The 26,591-nt window shown below is 36.0% G+C and overlaps 2 protein-coding genes across 2 annotated transcripts; one reads left to right on the forward strand and one right to left on the reverse strand.

The window, feature by feature from the left end:
• The first annotated feature begins 480 nt into the window (after positions 1 to 480).
• Positions 481 to 2,279, forward strand: LOC116412771 (uncharacterized). Its single transcript, XM_031907841.2, has 2 exons — positions 481 to 489; positions 1,219 to 2,279. Exons 1-2 carry the CDS (start codon positions 481 to 483, stop codon positions 2,200 to 2,202), a joined length of 993 nt encoding a protein of 330 aa, XP_031763701.2. The 3' UTR covers positions 2,203 to 2,279.
• A 6,364-nt stretch (positions 2,280 to 8,643) lies between these two features.
• LOC113518805 (scavenger receptor class B member 1-like) lies at positions 8,644 to 26,248 on the reverse strand. Its single transcript, XM_026903799.3, has 11 exons — positions 23,042 to 26,248; positions 19,975 to 20,072; positions 18,061 to 18,155; positions 17,158 to 17,321; positions 16,726 to 16,873; positions 15,422 to 15,622; positions 14,575 to 14,699; positions 13,560 to 13,828; positions 13,060 to 13,178; positions 12,320 to 12,445; positions 8,644 to 10,159 (listed from the first exon to the last, which is right to left on the reverse strand). Exons 2-11 carry the CDS (start codon positions 20,024 to 20,026, stop codon positions 9,914 to 9,916), a joined length of 1,545 nt encoding a protein of 514 aa, XP_026759600.1. The 5' UTR covers positions 20,027 to 20,072; positions 23,042 to 26,248; the 3' UTR covers positions 8,644 to 9,913.
• Positions 26,249 to 26,591: the final 343 nt, after the last annotated feature.

Here is a 26,591-nt window from a genome sequence, read left to right on the forward strand (position 1 = left end):
CTTATCAAAAGTAACAAGGCATTAATCGTCAATAGCGCCCCAATGTAATCAGTGCTGCTTCTATAAGTAATGGGATACCATAGAGGCCGATGCTATAGACAAGTCTATGGCATCGGCAGTAGTAACTTCATCTCTACCTGTCGACGGACATGAACAATATAGTTCAGGTGAAACAAAATTTATAAAAAATCTTGTTTCGGCTCGGAATTCACAATACAAGTACATTTACGTATATATTTTACCTCAACCTTATCGTCTCTGAAACAATTTATTCTTTTAACATCGATTGCCATAAACATTTATCGAGCACTATTATCAGTTACTGAAAGCAAGACCACTTGTTTCCCTCGCCTGTATGAGTACGTACCACGGCATACGAGTACAATGAGCTGAAGTTATGTAACAAATAATGGGAATGTATAAAAGTCTTAAACAACCATGAGAACTCTGAGATTAGTAGAAACATAAACCATATGCAGCATGACTTTTGTAAGTTTAATATTACGACTGTTTATACAAAGATTAATTGCTATGTAAGTGGACAAACAAACTGAAATATCTCTAGTTTCGTGAGCAGCGAAAGAACGAAGAGAATAGCATTTTTTTAATGAATGATAATGGAAGGGTAGCCCCGCCTGCGCTAACGGTATACCAGTGACAGATGATATGATCAGGTGAGAGTGAAACGGCTGGTCAGTTAGCCCATCGTGCTGAACTTGGAATTCAGCACAATGGTCTCCGGGGAGGACTACGTAGAGGTCGACCTGACAGGGTATATTGCTAGTAATATGACTGCATTACTAACAATCCCTTCCCTTTCACAACAATGTATTATACTAATATAAGTTTCGATATAAATTACGCATTTAATGATTGGCATATATAAATCGCCGTGTAGTTCCGGCATAGAATGGACAAAGCGTTCCTTTCCCGTGGGTGTCATAAAAGGCGACTAAAGGAACTTAATGGTCGAGGGATGAGAAGCAGCGTCCCTTTTAAAACATCACCAAAACCTAATTGCGATTGCCAACCCTAATGCTAAGCGTGGCAAATACCAGCAAAACCCTCTTTATGGGCGAGGCCTATGTTCAACAGTGGACAGTTTATGGCTGATTTGATGATGACGATAATAAAAAAAAATTAATCAATCATTTTTTTGTGATAACCAAAATTAAATAAAATATATTACAATTTACAAATGACTGTCAACTCTTTCAGATTATAAAACATAAATGGACACTGGCGACGTGGTTTCTTATCATTATAAGATCGGTGAACGTACAGATAGCTGTACCTATGTACCCGCCACCTGTTTACGCAGTTCCACCACCTCCAATAGCGGTAGCAGTGGCTGTACCAATAGCTATGCGTATGCCATTCAAAACGACTGAAAGAACAACGACCACGTCGACTACAGAAGCAAACATCGCCATGCGTATGCCTGTACCTGTACTAATGTCAGGCGCTGTGCCATATCCGATGATGCGTCCTCCACATTGGCCAAGCAAAAAGCCTGAACTTAACGAAAGAGACAACAGGCCACCGCTTCCACCGCCTCCAGCATATTCAGCCACTGGTTTCGGTATACCTTCTATAGTTGCGCAACCGCCTGTCATAGTTTTACCTTTTCCACTGCGTCCACAACCTCCTATACGCATTCGGCCTTCAAGAAGACCGTCGTCTTCTGATTCTGAATCCAGTGATACTAGCGATACAAGTGATAGCATGACTTGTAGTAGTTCATCTAAATGTTACACACGTGAAGGTCGTTACAGTAAGAGGCATAGAGGAATAAAGAAACGCTTGTTTGCAAACAGGAGACATTTAAATCCCAGCAGGATAGAAGTGAGTGATAATGAACTCGTTCAGCCAGTGTTGTCATATATATCAAGAAATGGAGATGTCAAATTTACAAAACGCATTAGTAGATACGAAGCAGACAAGTTACTTGGTGATGACAATTCGAGGCAACAACCGCAAACAGTTCGCGTGATGACAGGAAATGAACCGGCAAATTCACGACTGGTAGTGATTTCAGAGGACGCAGACACTATACATTTCGATGATTACAAACGCAAACGTATAGTCTTGAGGAATGATGGAGCTAACCACGTCTTGGGAGAGGGTAAAAAACAGATCGTATTTAAACCGCCAGCTGATAAAAGGATAAGCAATTTATCATTGTCTTTTCAAATAATATAATGCCTTATAAATAAGACAATTTGTAATTTTTTATATAATTAATACTTTATCAAAATTAAAACCGTTTGTTGAACATATTTTTGATTTTTAAATATGAATGTCATTCACTGTTTAATAAGTTTGTATTTATCTTGTAATTGAACTAGATATATGAAATAAATATAAAATTAGATGATAATTTAGTAAAGTCGGTAAATTAGGTAACAATAAATTGAAAAATATAACCAAAATATAAATGCTCATATAAGGAGCTAATATTTTTTTTATACAACTTAGAATGGCAAACAAGCTGACAGTCCACTTGATGGAAAGTGGTAACTGTCGCCTATATACATAAGCAGTACCGTGGACATAACAGAGTATACTGTTTCGACCATGACACCCCCCCATGCGTTGCCATCCCTGAGTACTCAGGTGTTATTCCTCTGTACCCAGTAAATTCACGCCATATCCCACCCTTCAAGCCGAAACACAGCCATGCAAACACAACTGCTTTACGGTTGAAACACGAATGAGACAGAGATACCCAAGCAAACGACTTTTGTACAAAGTCTCCCTCTGGTAACATTAGATAATATTAACTGCGGCGCACGTAGTATTTGTGAAGTTATATATTTTTTTAATAAATACATCAATTATACGACATATTATAACAATTATTTTTGAATATTCGTAATAAACAATGTACGTGTTCATAAATTCATTCGTGTTTCAACCGTGAAGCAGTTGTTTGCATGGCTGTGTTTCGGTTTGAAGTGTGGGATATGACGTGAATTTACAGGGTACAGAGGAATAACACCTGATTCCTCAGGAATGGCAACGCATGGGGGGTATCATGGGCGAAACAGTATACTCTGTTATGTCCATGATACTGCTCATGTCTATAGGCGACGGTTACCACTTTCCACCAGGTGGGCCGTCAGCTTGTTTGCCATTCTATGTTGTATAAAAAAAATTGTTTCGTTATATTAAAAAAAAATAAGTACTGATAATGTTTCTTACTCCTTCATCTTTCTTACTCTTTTTGTTAATAGCACTATTACAATGAAGTGGTTTATGCAATAAATAAGGCAAATGTATAAAAGTGTTTTACAATCATGAATAAAGTGAAATCGCTGAGATTTGTTGAATTACAAACTGCATTCATACAGTATGAGTTTTGTGAGTACACACTTATTAATACATTGAAAGTCATTGAGGGTAAGAATTTTTTTTTTATGGGTGATAATGGAATGGTAACCCGCGCTATCTGTATACACTGGTGGGACACCAGTGAAGGATGATAGATGAGGATGATGCAGGTCAGTTAGCCCATCGAGACGAATTCTACAAGAATTGTTCACAATAGTTTCCAGGGGGAATCACGTGGAGGTCGCCCTGATAAGGCATATTGCTGGAAACGGGGCTGTCTAACTCCATTGCCAACAATGTTAATTCCTTTCGCCCCAAGAATTATATAGCCTCATTGTAGAGAAGAAGCTGCTTTCCACTCTGAAAGTGGCTTGTTTGTGGTTTGTAAATAAGTTTAATAAAAAATATTATTGCTATGACTGTTATTTGTGTTGTACATCACACATGTAATTTTACTTACAGATTGTTAAACATGACTGGACTCTACTGATATATCTTTTTTCTTCCATAAAATATGGAGATGTACAAATGGCTTATCCGATGTATCCAGCACCTATGTACGTTGTGCATCCACCGCCGTCAGTAGCCTTGGTAATATCACCAATGATAATAGATACGATAGCGGAATAGACGGAAAATACAGTAACAACGCCAAGTACAACCACAACTATAGAACAAAACATGGCTGTGGCCTTACCTGTACCGGTACCGATGCCAATTCAAGTCGCTGTCCAAGCGATGCCACCGCCTCACTTCTGTTCAAATAAATCTAAACACAGAAGTTGTCCGCGCTGTCCACCTTGTCTATGCAAGCCGTCCTGTACACCATCTTTCTTTTCGTACTGTTCTCCGTGCCATCAGAAATGCAGATGTCGCAAGAGAGAAGACGTCCCCGAACCTTTACCGCCTACACCGCCACGACCGGTGCTAGGCCCAGCGTTAGCAATCCCTTTTCCTGCTTCACCTATTGGGTCTTTTCTTTATTCATCTTATTTCTTACCAAATTCAGTTCTTCAAACATTATGATCTTTTTCACAATTTATAGAGTATAATAAAGGATTGTAAAAGAAGAGGGTACTTCCTTGAGGAAGCACTATAAAACTACGACAACAAATGCTAATTGTATATATTCTTTATTGCACTTAAACAATACATGCGACGATTAGTTTACAACTTGTTAGCAAGGGAGGGCTCTCTAAAAGAGATCTCTTCCAGCCAACCCAATGTAGTTAGAGAGAAAATAATTTAATTTGGGTAATCCAGTGCAGGAAAGGTACCGGTGAAAATAATGTAAATACAACAAACACAAATTGTGAATAAATATATAAATAAATAAATACGTAAACAAGTAAATAGATAAATATATATACATATGTATTAAATGTATGTATGTATTAAAAAAATATCAGAAGTACACGATATAAGAAAAGATAAAATCTTAACAATAAAGTCGATTGAGGAATAGAGAACATTTTCAAATGGAAAGTACTTCAAGAATAAAGAATCTGAGTAAATTGTATTAAATAATTGGTAAATTAGTTGAGGAGCTAAATCAGTTGTTTGTAAAAGGTAGAAGAGTCACTTGTATTGCTCAGTCGATTGCTGGGGATAAACCAGCAATTTTACCCACGATAGCGCCAACATTTTCTCGTTCGTTCGTTTCGTGTTTTTCTTTTATATAGGTTACAGATTAAACCATAAATTTGATTTGGGATCTCCGGAATGTATCACCAGACTTTTAACTTCTGAGATGTAATTAGTTCTATTTTTTTGTATTTATATATTTATGTTTGCACTATTTTTATAATTTATTAAAAGGAATGAATGAAAAAGGATTGGAAATTCGGAAATGACTGGGTCCTGGGAATAGAAAAGCATGGAAGAGGAAACCATATTACGCCGACCTCAAATAATAATTGGAACAAGGGTAGAAAGATGATGATGATCCAAAGGATGTCATTTTTAATATCCTAAAGATCACATCATTTTCAATCTTTGTTACTAAAACAGTAAATCGGATTTAACCTGGCAATTTTCGTAACATTCAAAGTTGAGGAGTCTTGAAAACTAATTAGCCACAATTTGAGCAAATATACCTCACTTACTTACATAAGTCATTCTCAACAGAACAAAAGAAAGATCGATATGCTGTAAACAATTCCTAATAAGTAATAAAAGACTATATTCGTAGATGTAACGTTTCAGAAACATTTCATTTGTCTAAAGTCATGTGTGCTGGATATCAATATACAGTTGCTTTGTTTTCAATGATTCTTTTAGAAATCACCATTTATGCAAACGGTAGACCAAACTTAGTAGCTGATGAAGAGGTACTGTTGGATTTACTATCAGAAGCATCTAATTCGAAACCAAAATCTGATTTGTTGAATAATAAAATATTGGGTAATAGTGAAAGCAAAAATAAAACAAACAGCATTGAAGCTCCAACGGAGAATTTACAAAACAGGACGTGCTGCATTTCGTATGGTTGCTTTAACCCGTGTCCAGTTCTGTATCCAGCCTTACCAGCGCCGCTGCCTGTTTACCCCCCGCCTCTAACCGTCGTACTTCCTGCGAGAACTGTTTACGAACCGGTGGTGCACGACCATCCACCTTTAGAAGAGATATCGAAGATTATCAGCAAAAAAAGAAGGAGGAAGCCAATGTATCGCACTGGCAGTAGTAGAAGCAGCAGCAGCAGTTGTGATGCAGACTATAGTGACACGAGTTCTGATACTGATTTTTATTTTGACTAGGTTACAAAAATTGTTGCTGCTTTGTCTGTAAGACTTAGCAATTTTTCATTCTTTTTTTATTGAATTCGTAAGGATCGGAAACTAGACTATGTTAATAATTATAATATATATAATGAAGTGTCCAGATTTAAAATTATTATCATTATGTTGACGATTCCTCAGGAATGGCAACGCAAGATTTTTTTATACAACTTAGAATGGCAAACAAGCTGACACCCTACCTGATGACAAGTGGTAACCGTCGCCTACAGACATGAGCAGTGCCATGGACACAACAGAGTATACTGTTTCACCCATGATACCCCACATGCGTTGCCATTCCTGAGGAATCAGGTGTAAATTCACGCCATATCCCACCCTTCAAACCGAAACACAGCCATGCACACACAACTGCTTCACGGTTGAAACACGAATGGGACAGAGGTACCCAAACGACTTTTGTACAAAGTCTCCCTCTAGTAAAATAGTTAAAGGAGAGCTGTACTGCATATATGAATGAAGATTTATATACCAACGTTATTTCCTTGTTATATAAAGTTTATAATGGGTTAATATTTTTATGAATAAAACGGTTAGTTGGTAAACATCTTTTTATTTATTCAATACCTTTTCGATACAAAAAAAATTTTGTCATTCAGTAAAAATTATCTCCAATACTTAATTTTAAACTTTCGCATTGTTAACACATGTTTTAAATACACTATAGGGATTTACCGCGACGCGTTGCAGGTAGATAATACTTAACATATATGCCTGATTTTTAATGTAGACGTTAAGTCCGTATTGTGTATTTAAAATAAACTATTTTCAATATTTACTTTTACTTCCATATTTAAAGTTTTCCATTATGTCTACAGGTTATGGAGGGATTCATGGGCGAAACAGTATACGCTGTTATGTCTATGATACTGCTCACGTTTATAGGCGACGGTTACCACTTTCCATCAGGTCGGCTGTCAGCTTGTTGACCATTCTAAGTTGCATAAAAAACAAATTTAGCTTCAAAATTTACTATTTACTTCAAAACTTAGCTTATCTACTTCAGTGCCTATGTGCTACAAATAAAAGTAGTAATGAAATGTAATATTTATTTGCTTTAAACAGACATTTGACATTATAAGGGCCATGTGACAAAACTTATTGGCATCTGTTGTGCATTGGCAAATTAAATTATCCCGTTTGTTTGGGGTCGACGCAGTATATATATATATATATATATATATATATATATATATATATATATATATATATATATATATATATATATATATATATATATATATATATATATATATATATATATATATATATATATATATAAAACTTAGAATGAATATATAATAATTAATAATTTTAACATTCGATTGAGCATGTGATAACCACAAATAAAATAAACAACGTCGATTACTAACATTTTGCTACACCTATGAGATTCCTTTAAGCGAGTTCCTTAAAACATTCTAAAACTATTATAATTGAGATGTTAATTGCAAATATTAATAAAAAAAAAATAATAAAAAGATTTTTTTTAAATGCATTTTATTGAAGTGCCCTTGAAAGCTGAAAGTAGACAAAAAATATTCTTTCTGCTTCGAGGCTCACAAAATTAAAAAAGAAAACCTTTTATGAAATATTTCAAAGTCTGTCCATTTTAAAAATCTTCTGATTTCTCGAATAAAAACTGATAAATTTAATTTGTATACAACATCATTTTCTTTCTTATACTACAACAATACCGTACCATAGGAATACTAGATGGCGTTGTAAACGTAAAAAAACAAATGTGACACCATGATAGCGAGGTAAATGGTAAAAATTCCAACTACAATACAAAAAAAACATCTAATAACTAAGTAAATATCTTCAAAACATTATAATACCTAGAGCTTGGAAACTCCTAACCCGATATTATGGGGGAAGAGGGATTGTTAATAATAAAACTAGGGTTTCATTGCTATGCAATTGCTAGGCCCCATTGCTAGCAATATATCCTATCAGGTTGCCATCCACGAGGTTCCTTCTAGCAACCATCGTGGTTAATTCTCTTTGAATACGTCACGATGGGCCAACTGACCTGCTCTCATCTGTCAACCCTTGCTGGTGCCACTCCAGCATATACTGATAGTGCAGGCGTGGTCACTATTCCTTGTTCACCCATTAAAATAAACCTGTGCTATGAGTATACGAAGGGAGTGTAAATAAACCTCAACAAACTATAGTATTGGAAGACGAAATTCGAAAATATCGATTGCTTGGGTACCTCTGTTCCATTCGTGTTTCAACCGTGAAGCAGTTGTGTTTGCATGGCTGTGTTTCGGTTTGAAAGGTGGGATATGGCGTGAATTTACTGGGTACAGAGGAATAACACCTGAGTCCTCAAGAATGGCAACGCATGGGGGGTATCATGGGCGAAACAGTATACTCTGTTATGTCCATGGTACTGCTTATGTCTATAGGCGACGGTTACCACTTTCCATCAGGTGGGCCGTCAGCTTGTTTGCCATTCGAAGTTGTATAAAAAAAAATCATAGCGTCCTTCTAGAGACGTAGTCTACATTTTCCTCATTTTTTATAAGCATAATTTCATTATACACAAATGATTTACCAAAAACAGGTCTATTTTTTCATCCGACTGCACGTGTACCATCTTCCTTTCTCCGTCCTTTTACTGTATAATTCGATGCAATAATAATTTTTTATCGACCCATATTTCGATTCCAAAATAATAATGTTCGAAATAATTTTACCATCGCACCGCTCGTCATCGACAAGGAATTCATCCTTACACGCTCAAACCTGGTCGTGTACAGTGCAGTTTCAAAGAAATTTTCTCCTGCGAATGCTCAGGCTGTAGAATAAGCTCCCTGCCGAGGTGTTCCCTAGAGACTACAGTATGGGGTTCTTCAAGAAAGACGTATTAAGGTTTCTTCAGGATCGGCAACGTGCACGTGACACCCCTAGTGTTGCAGGCGTCCACATACTACAGTGACCGTTTACCATCAGACGCGCTGTATCCTTGTTTGCTACCTTCGTGGTATAAAAACAAAGCTTCTACGGGAGAACTCCTGGAAAACATTGTATGTCCGCGAAATATGTTTCATCTGCTATTTCAGTCATCCTATGTCTAAATAGATACTTAAAATAACCTAAGAACCTACCACACACCTACACAATATTAAAGGCATTTAGTAGTTTGGACACGTGTGCCTGTCTAAATACTTTCTTCCCTGTAATGTAAATATATATCGCCGTGTAGATCCCCACATAGGATAGGCCACACCTTCTTTTCCCGTGAGTATCGTAAGAGACGATTAAGGAAGCTTAAATTGGAGGGACGGGCAGTAGCGTCCCTCTTAGAACATCACCAAAACCCAAACTGCAATTGCCAACTCGCCAGCCAAGCGTAGCACCTACTGGGAAAACCCTCCTTATGGAGAAGGGTATGTTCAGCAGTGAACGATTAATGACTGATACAACAATGTAAAATATGTACCTATCAATAGCAGTTCCTGTCTTCGATATAATACTTATAAATATCAGCCATTTTACAAAATCAATAGTAATAATGTACAATCAGTTACAATCACAAAAATAGCTTGCATCTCAAGCTAAGATACCCTGTGTTATAAAGTACCAGGCAACAAACATCTGGAGTCACAGCCCAAAACACCAATACTCGGGTCAATAGTGATAAATTTGTTTCCTAAATTGCCCCGACTGCATATCCAACCTGGGACCCCATTCACGTAGAGCAGGCTCACCACTGCGTTACGTTGGTCATCGAAAAATGCTGGACAGACTTATTACGATTTATCTTAGTTATCTTAGCGTAAAAGAGGCAAAGCCGATGTTAAAAATCCTCCCTTAAGTTTTGAAGTGCTTGGGGTTTGGAAGGCGATGCCTCTGTCCTGTCTGCACAGCCAGTTCCAGTACATCATGCGTATCCAGTATGATAACGTCACAGCGGATAGTAGAAGTAGCGTGATGGCAACACCCAGAGTGATGTAAGGTCCACTGATGTACATAAGTTGCAGAGTTTGATGGTTTTCTTTTGTCAACGGTGGTTGGTACTGAAAAAAGAATTTGGTGATATTATAAATCTCATCCTAATTCTTGACAGAAAATTATACCAGTACCTAAAAGGAGAATTCGAAACTATTAGCATTCATTCAAATGGAGTGTTATCCGTGTAGTCCCGGCATAGAATTAGCCACCCTTCCTTTTCCGTAAGCATCGTAAGAGACGACTAATGGAACTTAATGCAGCATCCCCCTTAAACTACCATCAAAGTCAAAATGCAGCTGCCAATCCGCCTGCCAAGTATGGCAACCACTGGGTACTAGTACTAATTCTTAAAAAAAGGGACGCTGCTGTTCATCTCTCGACCATTAAGTTCCCTTAGTCGCCTGTTACGACAATCACGAGAAAAGAAGAGGTGGCGTATTCTATAATAATAATAATAATAATAATTTTTATTTCAGACTTTTTGGTCCATTAAATATTTATTAGTAACAATATTCTTAAAAACTAATGTTAGTAAATTTACATACACAATACACACACACACACATACACACACACACACATACACACATACAATACGAGGTCTGTCCGGAAAGTTCGTATAAAAGTGTTCTGGAATGCGAGAAAGAGGAGTGGGGAGGCCAGGTAAGCGCAGGACCCCTTCCTTATGTCCCTAACAATGCTTCAGTTCTGGTCTGACCGCCGTGCGGTGCGAACTGGCTTGTCACGCCATCTGTGAAGTTACCTCTTAACGAAACCCCGTCGGCATGGAGCCCGCTTCCGTTGAAGAGCAGCGCGTCGTAATCAAGTTTCTCTCGAAACTCGGCAAGAATGGCCGTGAAAACGATCTCAGAACAGTTTATGGGGATGATGCTGTGAAGGAACCAACCGTCCACAAGTGGCTAAAAAGATTCAGAGAGGGCCGAGAAAGCGTTCAAGATGACCCACGTTCAGGACGTCCTTCCACTTCACATTCCGACGAAAACGTGGAAAGAATTCGAACTTGTGTTAATGGGGACCGTCGTTTAACGGTCAGACAGGTGGCTGAAGAGCTTAATTTGGGCAAAACCGTGGTCCACGAAATTCTAAGAAACGAACTTCAAATGAAAAAAATTTGCGCCAAGATCGTTCCGTGAGTTTTTGAGTAAAAATTCCATTACGGTGACCGAACACCCCCCTATTCGCCGGATTTGGCCCCGTGTGACTTCTTCTTGTTCCCAAAAACCACATTGGTACTTCGGGGGCGGCATTTGGGGGACATAAATGAGATAAAAAAAGCTACGACGGGGCAGCTGAGAAACCTACAACCAGAGGACTTTCAGGAGCCTTCTCACAGTGGAAACGGCGTTGGCACAAGTGCATTATGTCACAGGGGGAGTACTTTGAAGGGGATAAAATTGATTTACCTGAATAATTGTAAAATAAAATTTTTAAAAAACTTTTATACGTACTTTCCGGACAAACCTCGTATATTAAGCAGTATACAGATAATCACCGCTGCACAATTCCATTGGAACTTGCGCAGCAGTGATTAACGTACACACAGTCCAGCCTGCTTGCTATCATACTCAGGATGCTGTTGGTGCTGGCACGTACTCTGCGCACCAGGGATGCACACCTTTTTCGCATCGTGGCATAAAAACAATCTACACGATGCTCAGCGAACATCCCTGACGCGCTGCAGAATCGTGGCAGCCCCATCAACACCCTGAACGCGTTATTATATTGGATACGGAGGTCGCTGTAGGATTTTTGAGTATATACAGCCCACAGGTTGCATGCATAGAAAGATGTGCAATGTGATCTAAATAACGTAATTTTAACTTGTCCAGAGCACCGCGCAAACCTGCGTGCTATCATACTCGCCCTCACCGCCAGCGCCCTCCGCTCCCGTTCAATGTCATCATCATCTTTGAGATGCGAGGCCAATTGATGTCCTAAATATTTAAATTTATACACCCTCTTCAGCGCTATACCCTTAAGTTTAATATCTGGAAAGCCTATTGAGTTTTTGCCTTTGCTCTCAAAGACCATGACCACACTTTTCACAGCATTGTATATCAGTCCGTGGCATGCAGCATATGACTCGCAAATAGCCACGAGTAGTATTCTATGCGGGGACCACGTAGGGCTATCTAAGAAATGTTGACTCTAGATATAGATGAACAATTAGAATTTCTTTTATTTTTCAATATTATACAACTTACAATTGTGAAAAACGCAACCGGTATAACAATATCAGCGAACTTCTTGGCCAGGTCGTTGAACCGGACGTCTCTCATTACAATATTCACTTGCACAGAGAAAAATGTGTCCAGCACCATACCGATTTTCTGGAAAAAGTAAACATAATGACATTGAATCAAATCTGAAAATATTCGACACCCTTTGTACAGGTACACGTCAAATAATAAGTAAAAGTACACTAATTTAATACTTTGAAATTTACCTTAAAAAAACTATTTTAATATTGACAATATGAGTATAGGATCAATAGGTGATATTTTTCAATTAAAATGAATCATTAAAATCAGATGAGAATGGATGAAGACATCGCGTAACATGGAAACTGAAATTTGTTTTGATAGCCATAAAATGTTAGAAATTGAAACATAATGTTATGATATACTTTACAACTATTTCTGATATATAGACATGATCATATTACAGAATTCTCTTACTAATTTTAATAGAATTAATAAACGCGAAAGTTTGTGTGGATGTATGAACAGATGGATGTTTGTTTCTCTTTCCAGTGAAAGCTTTCAAATTAATTTAAATAAAATTTAATACAGGGTTAAGCTAACCCAATTCAGTTCATTTGTTTATTTACATCTTAGCGCCTTAATAGCTCAACCAACCTTCATGAAATTTGATATACAGTTAGTATTTGGAATAGAGAAGAATATAAATTATGGTAATAACTTTTAATGTTGTAGCTACTTACCGGCTCAATAATAAACTCACTCGAAAACCGCTTAGGATCTGGTTTCATCCCTTCAATACGATCGTACAGTTTAGGGTTAGCTCCAGTAAAGTGAGCGGCGGATAGAGATAACGGGAGTCCTAAAATAACAATTATAACTACATATAAATATTCAAAAGCAAACAAGCTGAACAAGGTAAGCAAGCAATAGCAATAGTGTAAGAGATAAAAGTAGAGGGAGACCTTGTACTAAAGTGGTAATCATCGCATATAGACATGACAGCACTATGAACGTTACAGCATACACTGTGCCACTCATATGATATATCCCAAAATTCAAATCGAAACACAGCTATCCAAGCAGCAGCCGGCAAACGCAGAACACGAATAGGACAAAGGTATTCGAACAGACAACTTTTGTACAAAGTCTTCTTCTAGCGAAGAAAAAGTTTTTGGTGTTTGTAAAGTAACAATCTAACTAAATGTTATTAATCTAAGAAATACGTATTTTTGTATAGTACCATAAAAACATGGAGATAAATCTGATATTCCTTCAATACACATTCCTCTCCTGCATAAGCATTCCGTGTCAGGATTCAGTGTAAACGTTCTATTGCTTATCCTGTACACCAGACCGTCGACGCCTCGTTCCATGGGTCTAGTCTCAACGAAGTCCAGCTCCAGAAATCGACAAAGGACATTTCTGTATATCCTGATCTCTTTTTCTGGGTTCATATTTGCCGGATATGCAATACCCTCGTAGGCGTTGTGAAACTCATTGCATTTGGATCTGCAAACAATTTAAAACTCAATCAGATATCGCGGATTGTCTTGTCGGATTGATTCTGTATCGACACTAACAATTACTTCTTCCCGGTAGTACGTTGCTCTTAATAATTAAAGAACAGGATTCCATTAATTCACTTGTAGTTTTAAATGCTTTGAAACTAATATTGTTCGCTGCTGCTCTGTTTGTCGTTGGTATTTCTCTGTGGTTTAAGCTTATGTGTTGTATCTAGTTATATTAACATATAAGTTATTTCTATTCGATAAAATCATTACAACCAAACTATTGCTTGGTGATCCTCCCAATGGAAAGTTTTAGACGATCGTCTAGAAGTCCGGATATTACGTTTACTAAATGTGAAAGCATCCGTTGATGCACCGGCGGTGTGCGGACTACCTACACCTTCACTTTTGCATCCAATGTAATGTTATTATTCGCTTTAGGTTCAGTGTTTTTATTATTATTATTTCAGCCGGTAACTGTCCACTGCTGAACATAAGCCTTCCTCATAAGAGAAGTTTTGTCACTAGTTGCCACGCTTGGCAAGCGGATTGACAATCATAGTTAGGCTTTTAAGATGTTTTAAGCGGGACGCTGCTACCCTTATTCCTCGCTCTTCCTTAGTCGACTCTTACTACGCCCATGGTAAAGGAAGCGGTTACCTATTCTATGCAGGGACCACACGGCAATTAAGTTCAGTAAACCACCTTTCTATTTCACCAACTCCAACCCTGAGTACTAAAATGTACCTTTTATCAGGATCCTTATCGTCCCATACAGTAAGTCGATCTCTGCCGTTCATTTTTTTTATTTCAAACTTGTCATCGTTAGTGGCGCCCAAATCGATACGATAGTCCACTGTGTTGTCGTACATCTGCAAATTATTTGGATTACTGTGATTTTTTGTATGTTTATTGCTTTATGCAGGTTCGAACCGAGGTTGGACACATGAAGGACATACAGAAAAACAGAGAGAGAGAGAAAAGATAAAAATCCAATTTAATAAAATAAAAAAAAACTAAATATATTTAATGACCTATCGAATTATAATGCAAGAGAGTTAATAATTAGTCGACGAAAGCTGTAATGTTTGTAACATGGAGTTTAATTCTAAATAATTATAATATAATTTGCTGACTAGACAAATGTTATTTTGTTCCTTAGCGTAATCTATCAGGTAATTTTTTTTTTCTTATGGAGTAAACAATAAGAATTTATAAAAATTATCTGATATTCGTTGAGCGGTTTCGGAGATTAGCGTAAACAAAAACCGTGCCACAAAATTTCTATATATGAAAAGATTATAAAAATACTCGAATGTCATCTAAACTAATATTAGAAAGAGCAAATATGTTTGTTCGAACATTTACAACTCGAGAACGGCTGAACCAATTCTCGTGGTTTTTAATTTATTGAATTTGTCAGCAACCGGAATAGCAGAATGAAACCGGTTAAAACCTATATTTAACCAATTTTAAATATTTTCACTTACAGAAAGCTACATTATAAGCAAATAACATATTATGTTTTATATATTAAAAAAAAATCATGACAAGCCGGGAAGGGTCGTTAGTTCATCCATAAATAACAACTTACCCTATCCAATATTCCCATTTTACCAAAACCGATCCAGCCGGGCAGGAAGTTGTTGCCGAGCGTAATGAGATCTTCCTTATAGCCCCACAAGTAGTCGAATACAGTCATCGTCTTTATAGACTGAGAGTTGAGTCGCATCGCCAACAGGTTGAAGCCCATTTTGGTGAAGAAGGGCATTGTACTGACCATTGAAGTCATGCTCTGTCATATAAATAAAGAGAGACTATACAAAAGTCATCAACTTGGATACCTCTGGCCCATTCGTGTTTCTACCGTGAAGCAGTTGTGTTTGCATGGCTGTGTTTCGGTTTGAATGGTGGGATATGACAGTGAATTTATAGGGTACAGAGGAATAACACCTGAGTCCTCAGGAATGGTAACGTATGGGAGGTATCATGGGCGACAGTATACACTGTTATGTCCATGGTACTGCTCATGTCTATAGGTGACGGTTATTACTTTCTAAGTTTGTCATTCTAAGTTGCATAAAAAAACATGTTTTTATAGTTGTTTCGGTTTAATGGTTGGAATATAACACCATAGTCTGGATCCGAAAAAGGATTGTCCACCTCCACGCAGTTCCCCTTGCAAACTATCGTAGTTAATTCTTGTAAAATTGGTCACAACGGGCTAACTGACCTGCTTTTCTCCTCACCTATCATTCTTCATTGGTGCACCGCCAGGGTATACCGACAGCGCAGGCGAGGTTACCATTCCATTCTTACTCGTAAAAAACACCATAGTCCTCAGGAATGGCACCATAGGCACAGTATATTCTAGTATGCCCATGGTGCCCTTAATGAATCACTTTATTTGCCGTTCCATCATAAAAAATTGCATAGTTTTTATTTTGCTGTTTTTTTTTCTGATATCTTCGTTACTTGCCTACTGTTTTGTACATGTTTGCGTATTATGTTACTCTAAATGTTAATTTTTAATTTTCAGGGACCAGACAAGACGAGGCGCTATTTGAAAATCGGTGTTTCTGCTTCTGCAATAACTTTAAACTGAATTAGCGTCCTCTTTCTTGTCCATAACACTGAGAGAATTCAACTAGACCTTGTTATGATATTTATGTGCAAATTTGTTTTTTTTTTTGTTGTTATTTTATTATTGTTATTACTGGCAGCCAAATTTGAATTTGGATTATTGAAATAAATTTTTATTCATTCATAGTTACGTCCCATAACAAAGACTATTTGCACATTTAGTCCCATGAATGAAGTATATCAATTGATGTTCCATATTATTTAGCGCTGTTCAAAACTCTTTGGTGTATTTAAGGATAAATGAACATGATGTACCAAGTAAGCAATATTTGGCATGGTGACCATGACGTCCTTGGGATGTGCTATTGACTTCTCAGGTACGAATACAGTTTTAGTCCGAGGAGAGTACCTCATCAGGCCCGCCTCAGGTACCAACTCTAAATCCTCTTGCGAACGTATTTCTCTGTAAAATGCATAGAACTATTTAACAAAATATCCCCATAGTCATAATATCTTAATAATGACAAGCTTGGAAATAGGTAAGTAGGAAAATATGGAATAGACCTTACATGATATCATATGAATCATGCATCGCTCATGATTAAGGATCACGAATTGATTCCTAAACTAGTCGAGCTTTTTCGATCTAATTACACGTAAATTAAACCTGCAGTTATTGCATTAAAGAAGAAAAGGTTTTCATATAAAAAACTTCATATTCAGTTGTAACTATAGAAGATAACTAACTGATAAGTAAATGGGCCGACTTCCTCCACCTTCAACTTGTCATGCTCCCCAGACAAGAACTCCTCAGGGTTAGTCACGTTGAACAAATACGTGTCAACGAATACTCCGGACATCTCGTTTGAGAGCGCTTTATGAACTACAGTGTCTTTGGCCACGCGACTTATCTGTAATTAAGGTTTGTGTTAAAAAAAAAGAACTTCAAATATGGCAAAAAAGGTAATTTTGATTTAAAAATTAAATTAGTGAATCGATTTTGATAAAATTTCTATGAGCCGATATGTAAATATATGCTTTTGAATAAAAAATCAATTTTCCACAGCGGGTTCATAATTGCAGTTAGGTTATGTTGATATTTTAAGAGGATTACTAGCCAACTCTCCCCCGGGGGGAAAGGATTATCAGTAATGGGGATTAGTTATCCTATTGCTAACAATCTACTCTATCCTATTAGGTCGATATTTATTTATTTATTTAGTTTCACCAACAATTGTTTCCACAAAATAATGTAAATATACATACAAGCATGGAGCTTAGAACTAAGTGTAACAACTGTTTATAGGCAAACACAGCATATATATATATATATATATATATATATATATATATATATATATATATATATATATATATATATATATATATATATATATATATATATATATAGCTTACAACTATTATTAAATGCTTAACAACTAACGACTAAAGCCACCATATCCATAAGCAGGTCCAGCAGCACGACTCATTTTATATATTTATATTATATATGCATTGCTAATAATGGGGGAAATTAGACCCAATCACAAACGATCCCTTTCCCCCCTGTCGACCGGTTGGATCTAATAAATAGGGGCATGATTTAATAAATAGGAACACAAAAATATCAACAAATATAGGTGTACTTACATACTGAGCTATGATTAAAACAGGATCAATGGTCATCAGCACAATTCCTATTATTAAGCTACTGATTCCTATAGAGAAACATATCAGTAGCTTTTCTGAAAAACAAAATAACATGTGTAAGTATTTTTCTATTAACAATCATTAGAAAATACGTTATGCGCTTAAAAAATCAAATTATTATTGACTCTTGCAATGCAGAGACAATTTGTTTTGGGTTTTTATACAATATGGCATAGCAAATAAGGTGACAACTTATGGTGTCCACATGAATCGTTATTCCTGAAAACTAACATGTTATGCTTTCATTATATCAGCTTTTAACTGTCCACTGCTGAACATAAGCCTCCCCCATAAGGCAGGCTTTGCCAGTAGTTGCCACGCTTGACAGGCAGATTGGCAACCGCAGACGGTCTTTGGAGATGTTTTAAGAGGGTCGCTGCTACTCATCCCTAGCTCTTCCTTAGCCGCCTTTTACGACATCCACGGGATTCCCATCAAAAGGGGACCACACAGTACGTCATGCCTTCGTATCCTATAATTTCCCTGACTTATCGCACAGTTTAAAGCGAGATGCAACGATGCAAGCATACCTGCTGCGCGGCAAAAACACGAAAATATATACCTATTTAGGTATATTTTTTCATCTTAAACGTTTTTATTTAGATATATTTGGTCAGAGGTACCCAATAGGAAAATTTTATACAATTTCTTCCTGGGTTGTAAAGTTTATAAGTCATGTGATAGCAGGAGTAATCTCGCGAGGACCATGTGTTTGCATAGCTGTGTTTCGGTTTAAAGGGTGGGATATGGCGTGAATTTACTGGGTACAGAGGTATAACACCTGAGTCCTCAGGAATGGCAACGCATGGGGGGTATCATGGGCGTATGGGCATCATGGGCGAAACAGTATATGTTATGTCCATGGTACTGCTCATGTCTATAGGCGACGGTTACCACTTTCCATCAGGTGGGACGTCAGCTTGTTTGCCATTCTAAGTTGTATAAAACAAAAAGTTTTCTCAAGTCCAGCCAACAGTACGGGTCTCTTTGTTAAATGCATAAAACTAGGTTTCTTTTGGGTCCGAAATAAGTACGTGATGGCTCTAGTAGGAGTCTATATACATAGATAATCGCTTGTAACTTACTGCGTCATGGAAGTTATCGTACAATGACATAAAAGTGAGATCTATATAACATAAATAACCATACCATCTATTATGTACTACTTTTATAACAAATAAATTTCATATAATTTCATTTCATTTCATATAATTTCATTTCATTTCATTTCATTTCATTTCATTTCATTTCATTTCATTTCATTTCATTTCATTACGTCAACCTCCGTGGCAGCTGGGAGAGGGGGGGGGGGGTTGTTAGTAATGCGGACTACCAGTCCCATTGCCAGCAATATACTCTATCAGGTCGACCTATGCGTGGGCTAATTGACCTGCCTTTTCATTCTCTCTTATCATCCATCATTGGTACCCCGCCAGTGTATGTAGTGCAGGCGCAGTTACCATTCCATTATCATCCATTAAAAGAACCTCCGTGATGCAGTGGTAGGCCTAATGTGGGCCCAGATTCGATTTTCGGTCGGGCTAGTTTAGGAAATGAACTTTCCTGTATTGTCTCGGTTCTGGGTGTTTTATTTTGTGTTCCCAGATATTGGTCGTCTGGTTCCACATAACACACAGTATCCTGGCTTGATGATCAGAGAAACAGTGTGATTGTGTGACACTAATTTCTATTACCAAAACTCGAAAACTATTCAATCGAATTTAAAAATTCCTTCACCTTTAGAAAGCTACATTATCAGCAAGTAAAAGAGGCTATATATTATTTTCGAAAATTCTATTTACTCGAGCAAAAACGGGCCGGATCACTAGTATTAAATAAACATGTGATACTTACTCCTGCTCGGGCTCTGCGGATTGAAACGTCTATTTTTGCTAATGTAATCCATTTGTATTTCTTTTTTCAGTTATAATTAATTACTTTATATAAAATATCTGAAAATAAATTATATAATTACTATAACTTTGAAAATGGAATCTGTAATGAATTTCTGCTTTTTTTTTTTAATTACTAAAAAAATATCTTCTTTCTTTTTATTTCTGACAAAATACTGTCATGACTGGTCAATAAACTCTATCAGAGTTAAGCTCGCCTTTGTACTTTTGATTATTTATTTATTTATTTATTTATTGGAAAACGTACAGCTGAATTACAGTCAATACATAATCAAATTTATATCTATGTTAAGCCATGAATCGTTCTCACATTTGCGTGATGACAATGATCGGTTTTTATATATGCAAAATACATACATACACATACATACATACACACACATATATATATATATATATATATATATATATATATATATATATATATATATATATATATATATAGATACATACACACACATATATACAGATACACACATCTAGATACACACATAATTAAAAAGTTATAAATTTTGATGAGACATCTCATCTCATCTTATCTCTGTCTTATTTTTAAAACTAGTGTGTACAATAAAGAATTAAATTAAATTAAATATGCTCACGATTACAACTTCTAACGATGATAAGGGCTGATCAGAGGCATTTGCATGTTACTTTCGTGGTGATTGTAACACTCGAAAGATCCATAAAAAATATTTTTACATTTTATCAATAGTTTTTCGCCCCCTATCTTGTTTGCGTGGATATCAGAAGACAGACAATCAATATAATTGTTAACTTCTAGATGTACACACCAGATTCTAAGTTCCACCTTCAGGAACACAACTGTGATAACTGCATCCATTTTGGTTCAGTAGATTTTGCGTAATGCCGAAACAAACATACAAGATAGATAGTCTACCAGAGGGAGACTTTGTACAAAAGTCGATTGCTTGGCTACCTCTGTCCCATTCGTGTTTCTACCGTGAAGCAGTTGTGTTTACATGGCTGTGTTTCGGTTTGAAGGATGGGATATGGCGTGAATTTACAGGGTACAGAGGAATAACACCTGAGTCATCAGGAATGGCAACGCATGGGGGAGAGGGGGATCATGGACGAAACAGTATACTCTGTTATGTCCGCGCCACTGCTCATGTCTGTAGGCAACGGTTACTAATTTCCATCAGGTGGGCCGTTAGCTTGTTTGCCATTCTAAGTTGTATAAAAAAAATAAGGAAAAAATATATAACAATGATTGTTTTGCCTTCGATTGACACTTCGTATTAATTTTTCTTAAATATCTTCCATGTCGGTCTTTATCTATGTAGTTACAATTTTATTATATTAGTGAGATTATTGGACATATATACGTATAAAAGTTTTTTTAAAAATTTTATTTTACAATTATTCAGGTAAATCAATTTTATTTCATAAAATTTAGTCCTCTGGTTTAGGTTTCTCAGCTGCCCCGTCGTAGCTTTTTTTATATATATATATATATATATATATATATATATATATATATATATATATATATATATATATATATATATATATATATATATATATGCCCTCTCTGAATCTATATATATTTTAGCTCACTTGTGGATGGTTCCTTCACAGCATCATCCCCATAAACTGTTCTGAGTTTTATTTTATTTTTTATTTAATATGCCGACGGGGTTTCGTTTATTCACAGATACACCGCACAGACCAGAATGAAGCATTGTTATAAGGAAGGGGTCCTGCGCTTACCTGGCCTCCCCACTCCTCTTTCTCGCATTCCAGAACACTTTTATACGAATCCGGACAGACCTCGTATACAATATTTTATTTCATAAAATTTATCTCTCGTTTCTATATATATATATATATATATATATATATATATATATATATATATATATATATATATATATATATATATATGTTTAAATACTACGGTAGTTTTATTTTATTTTTTATTTAATACTTTATTGTACACACTAATTATATGGAAAAATATGATAGAGCTAATCAAATGTACAAAGGCGAGCTTAGAGTTAAAAGAGTTCTCTTCCAGCAACACCCAAAGTGTAAAGGAGCATCAACGTCAGCGGGTAAAGCGGTGTACAATTATCTTAGATTATATAAGTGTCTCCACTGAAATGTTTAAAAAAAAACGGGTTCACATTTTCATACAATTTTGCGTGATAAATAGTTATGAGTGATTCCTTTATACCTTCTATATTCATTATGTCTTATAAATTCTGCACCTTTTTAATTCGTTAACACTCATTTTATTTATTAAATAATACGTCAATATACATTTTATCCGTAAATATATAGTAAAAAACGAGTTAGCTAATTTCATAATTGGCTGACAAAAAGTAGACCCGTTTTTGAAGCTCGATGCTTTACCTATACAATCTAAGTTAATTATATTATTATAAATACAGTAATTACAGATTTTACATTATTTAAAATAGGCACGACTAGTTTGCATTCACGCTGCAATAAGAAAGTTTGGAGGAGAGTTAAACTCTCGTTGATGGTTGTAAACTGGTGTACTTCAGGTTCATGTGATGACTTCAAATGTAGCTAGTTACAGTGACGTTTTATGAAGACTCTTATGTACTAGTATGAGATATAAATTTAGAAATTTGTTTAATATTCCACGCAATCTAATATGTTTCATGAGACGTGCCATAGGCTAAATTACCATATCAAAAACAGTCAAATTTCTTTTAAAAGTCGAGATTCGTGATTGTTTTTTTTTAGCTGAAACTGCTTGACGAATTTGGTGATAATTTAAAAATATTTATAATTAAAAAATACTGAAAATGAAAATTTCGTTTATGGTTGTAGTTTGAAAAAAAAAACAATGCAAAAAATAGATTTAAATAGAAAGAAACAATTTTAATTTTAAATAAGTAATTTATTAATTGAGAACGTCATTTGACTTAACAAATTTTTTAAATCAAGAATGGGCGTAAATAAATTTGCTAAAATTGAAACTTATTTAAAAAAAAAATTAAATAAACACTTACCACAATCATTAACACTTTAATTAATTACAATTTTATTGAAGTCACACTTTAAATGAATTATATAATTTAATTTCACATAAACAAATAAATCAAATAAAAAAATAGTTAAATTCGATAACTGTCTTGTTATTTCAGCACACTCCCAAAACCTTCCACACTTGGAGGCCTGTCAACCAACATTACCGTAGCAGTAACAATTTTTTTACAAACTTAAAATATGATTTTGTATGAACACAAGCTGACACAGAGTTTAAGGCTAAGGTTATGTATAAACGAAGCATCATTAGCGGGTTAATTCACAAAACACGATTACTGCTCATTCAAAGATTGTCGTCCATATTGTTTTTATTGTTTTATATAAAAAAAAAAGTTACAATAAAACTTTTTCCTTTTTATCGTTACGATAGGCTCAGGACAAACATCAAAATGCAGACGTAAATTTTTCTTAGATCAATATATTCGTGTCTTTTTGACCGTATACCTTCTACCTTGATAAACAACGGGATACGAGAGTATGGCCAAACGACGGAGGAAGATCATTATCACGACCACCTACGCACAATTGGATTTACCATCCTGTGACGTGTTCTATAATAGCGCATTACAGCCGTGGTCAGTAATAAAGCAATTGACGGCTGAGTAATATTAAAAGGACGACGCGAGTCTAGTTGCAATCAGGTGGGCCGTATGCTTCATTGTCGCTCTTGAGAAAAGCGATAGAAAAGAATTCTCACTTTATGTAATGGTTTGCAAGTGACCGCATTTGTAATTTTTTTTTTTAAGTAATCTCTAAGATGGAAGGGATCCCTAGGGATCTAACAAACTCCATAGTCCCTAGGAATGGCAACACTTGAAAAGTAACATGGGTATCGCAGTATATTCTGTAACGTCTATAGCGCTGTTCATGTTTACAGGCTACGGTTATCACTTTTTATCATTTAGCCGGTCATTTGTTCAATTGGATTTAATTCGAGTCTTCTATCTTTTCAACCGAAAGTAGAAGGTTCTCGATTCGTTTGTATTTTTTTTTTGTTTGTCACCTAAAAACTACGTCAGTTGTTAAACCGATTTGAAAAATTAAGTTTTTAATTTTAAACTTTTGCCTTGTTTACACATATTTTTAAATAAACAAACAGGACTTAACGCTATGAAAAAGCTTTTACAGGTAAATAGTACGTACACACCTGCTTCATTATTGCTGACGTTTCGACGTGGATTGTACTGTACCACGTCGTGATTACGTACTCATAGCAGAACTGTGAGGAAGCAGGTAAGTAAGTACTATTTAGCTGTAAAAGCTTTTTCATCGTGTTAAATCCCGACTGTGTGTTTAAAAATTATTTTTCATCTGAAAGGGTATACTTGCAGATTATTCTTATAGAAATTTTATCAAAATCGGTTTAGTAGTTTAGTTTTACCATAAATCAAAATAAATGGTTTTATTCCAGTTTAAGTTGGTTTTTCTGTGATACAATCATTGATTATCGTACTAGTATAATGAGATATGCCATCTTTTTTTCTATACAACTTAGAATGGCAAACAAGCTGACAGCCCACCTGATGGAAAGTGGTAACCGTCGCCTATAGACACTCCCCATGTGTTGCCATTCCTAAGAACTCAGATGTTATTCCTCTGTACCCAGTAAATTCACGCCATATCCCACCCTTCAAACCAAAACACAGCCTTGCAAACACAACTGCTTCACGGTTGAAACACGAATAGGACAGAGGTACCCAAGCAATCGACTTTTGTACAAAGTCTCCCTCTGGTAAACTTAAATCTTAACTTCTTAAATGTCTCTCATGTACAGACACCGTCTAGTCACAATTTTATTATATTACTAACATTATTATCGGTACTATATTTAGAAGTTTAAAAAAATATAGTTACTATATACAAATGTATGATATTTCAGGGGATTCCATACGGTAAATATTAATTATTCAATGTCCTTGGGCGCATGTAAAATTACTATTTTGTTAACATATTGACGTCAAGCCATCACGCCACTCCGGTGTAATGGCTGATGAAAACAAAGAAGAAATAAAAAAAAATAGTTTTTTTTTATTATTATTTTTATAAAGACGTTTTCTCAAACATGCTTGGAAACGTGAGCATTATTTTGACAATCTTCTTAGAGATAAATCAAAATTGCCGTACTGGTCATGTAGGCATGCGGGAAGCGGATGGCAAAAGTTGTATGAAAATCCATATCTGTCGTGTTTTACGGCCAGATAAATTACTATGTAAACTCATATCTGTCCTGTAATTGAAAATGGAATGACCTTTTATTTCGAAACATGGCTACCAAGAAGGTAACTAATTGATGGACACACGTATGTGTGCCTCGGCTACACCTCGGCTCACATTTGCACGTTCGTCCATCAATGCCTCAGTTGCTGGCCGCTGCAGTAATGTACTATTTGTTCATTAGAGTTTTAATATATCTAAGTATATATAAGTTCAATATAACGTGTTAAAATTCAGAAAATAATTTCTTACTTCTTTTCTTTTTCATATATAAAAATCCCGTGTTACAATGTTTATTCATGTAAATCTCCAAAACCGGGGGAGAAAGGGAATGTTAGTAATGGATATTATAAATCCCATTGCTAGCAATATACCTAACCAGGTCGACCTCCACGCGTTTCCCCCTGGAAACTATCGTAGTTAATTCCTAATGAATTCTTCATGATGGGCTAACTGGCCTGCTTTCATTCTCATCGATCACCCTTCACTGGTGCTCCGCCAGCGTATCCCGTTAGCGCAGGCGGAGTTACCATTCCATTTTCATCCAACAATAGAAAACTCCAAAAACGCTCAATCGATTTTGATGCATTTATGTAAATATGTTGTATGTTGTAGTATCAATACGTGATAGAAAGTAGTAATATCGTAAAATAGAGATCGAACTGTTTTGTCTCTTTCTTGTACACTAAATTCCCAATTTGAAAGAAAGTAACAAAACAGTGTAACAGATGAAGTAGATTTGTAGAATATTTTAGTTTTTACGAATAAAGGGATTACTTTATATATTTTTTTTATATTGCACTTGAAAAAAAAATACAGCGTGGTTCCTTCTAGTAATCACCGTGCTCAGTTCCAGGTATATTCGTCACGATGGGCTAACTGACCTGCCTCTTCATCCTGACGCAATGGCAACGCATGGGGGGTATCATGAGCGAAACAGTATACTCCATTATGTCCATGGTACTGCTCATGTCTATAGGCGACGGTTACCACTTTCCATCAGGTGGGCCGTCAGCTTGTTTGCCATTCTAAGTTGTATAGAAAAATAACCTATCATACCTCACTGGTGTCACGCCAGCGTATACCGTTACCACTGGCGGGGTTTCCTTTATCATCTATTAAAAAAAAACTTTGCAAACGTAGTTGATTAGGTACAGTAATCTATACTTATAATAAATCTGTAGAGAGGTCAATTCTGTACATGAAATATATTTCCAAAATGACTATCAGCGGGTGATTAGTGATACTGATGCCAAAAATGCAATCAGTAAAATTTTTGTCTCTCTGTCTGTATATTCG

This window comes from Galleria mellonella, unplaced genomic scaffold (genome assembly GCF_026898425.1).
Source record: "Galleria mellonella isolate WM207_F2 unplaced genomic scaffold, CSIRO_AGI_GalMel_v1 utg1812, whole genome shotgun sequence".
Classification (NCBI taxonomy): domain Eukaryota; kingdom Metazoa; phylum Arthropoda; class Insecta; order Lepidoptera; family Pyralidae; genus Galleria; species Galleria mellonella.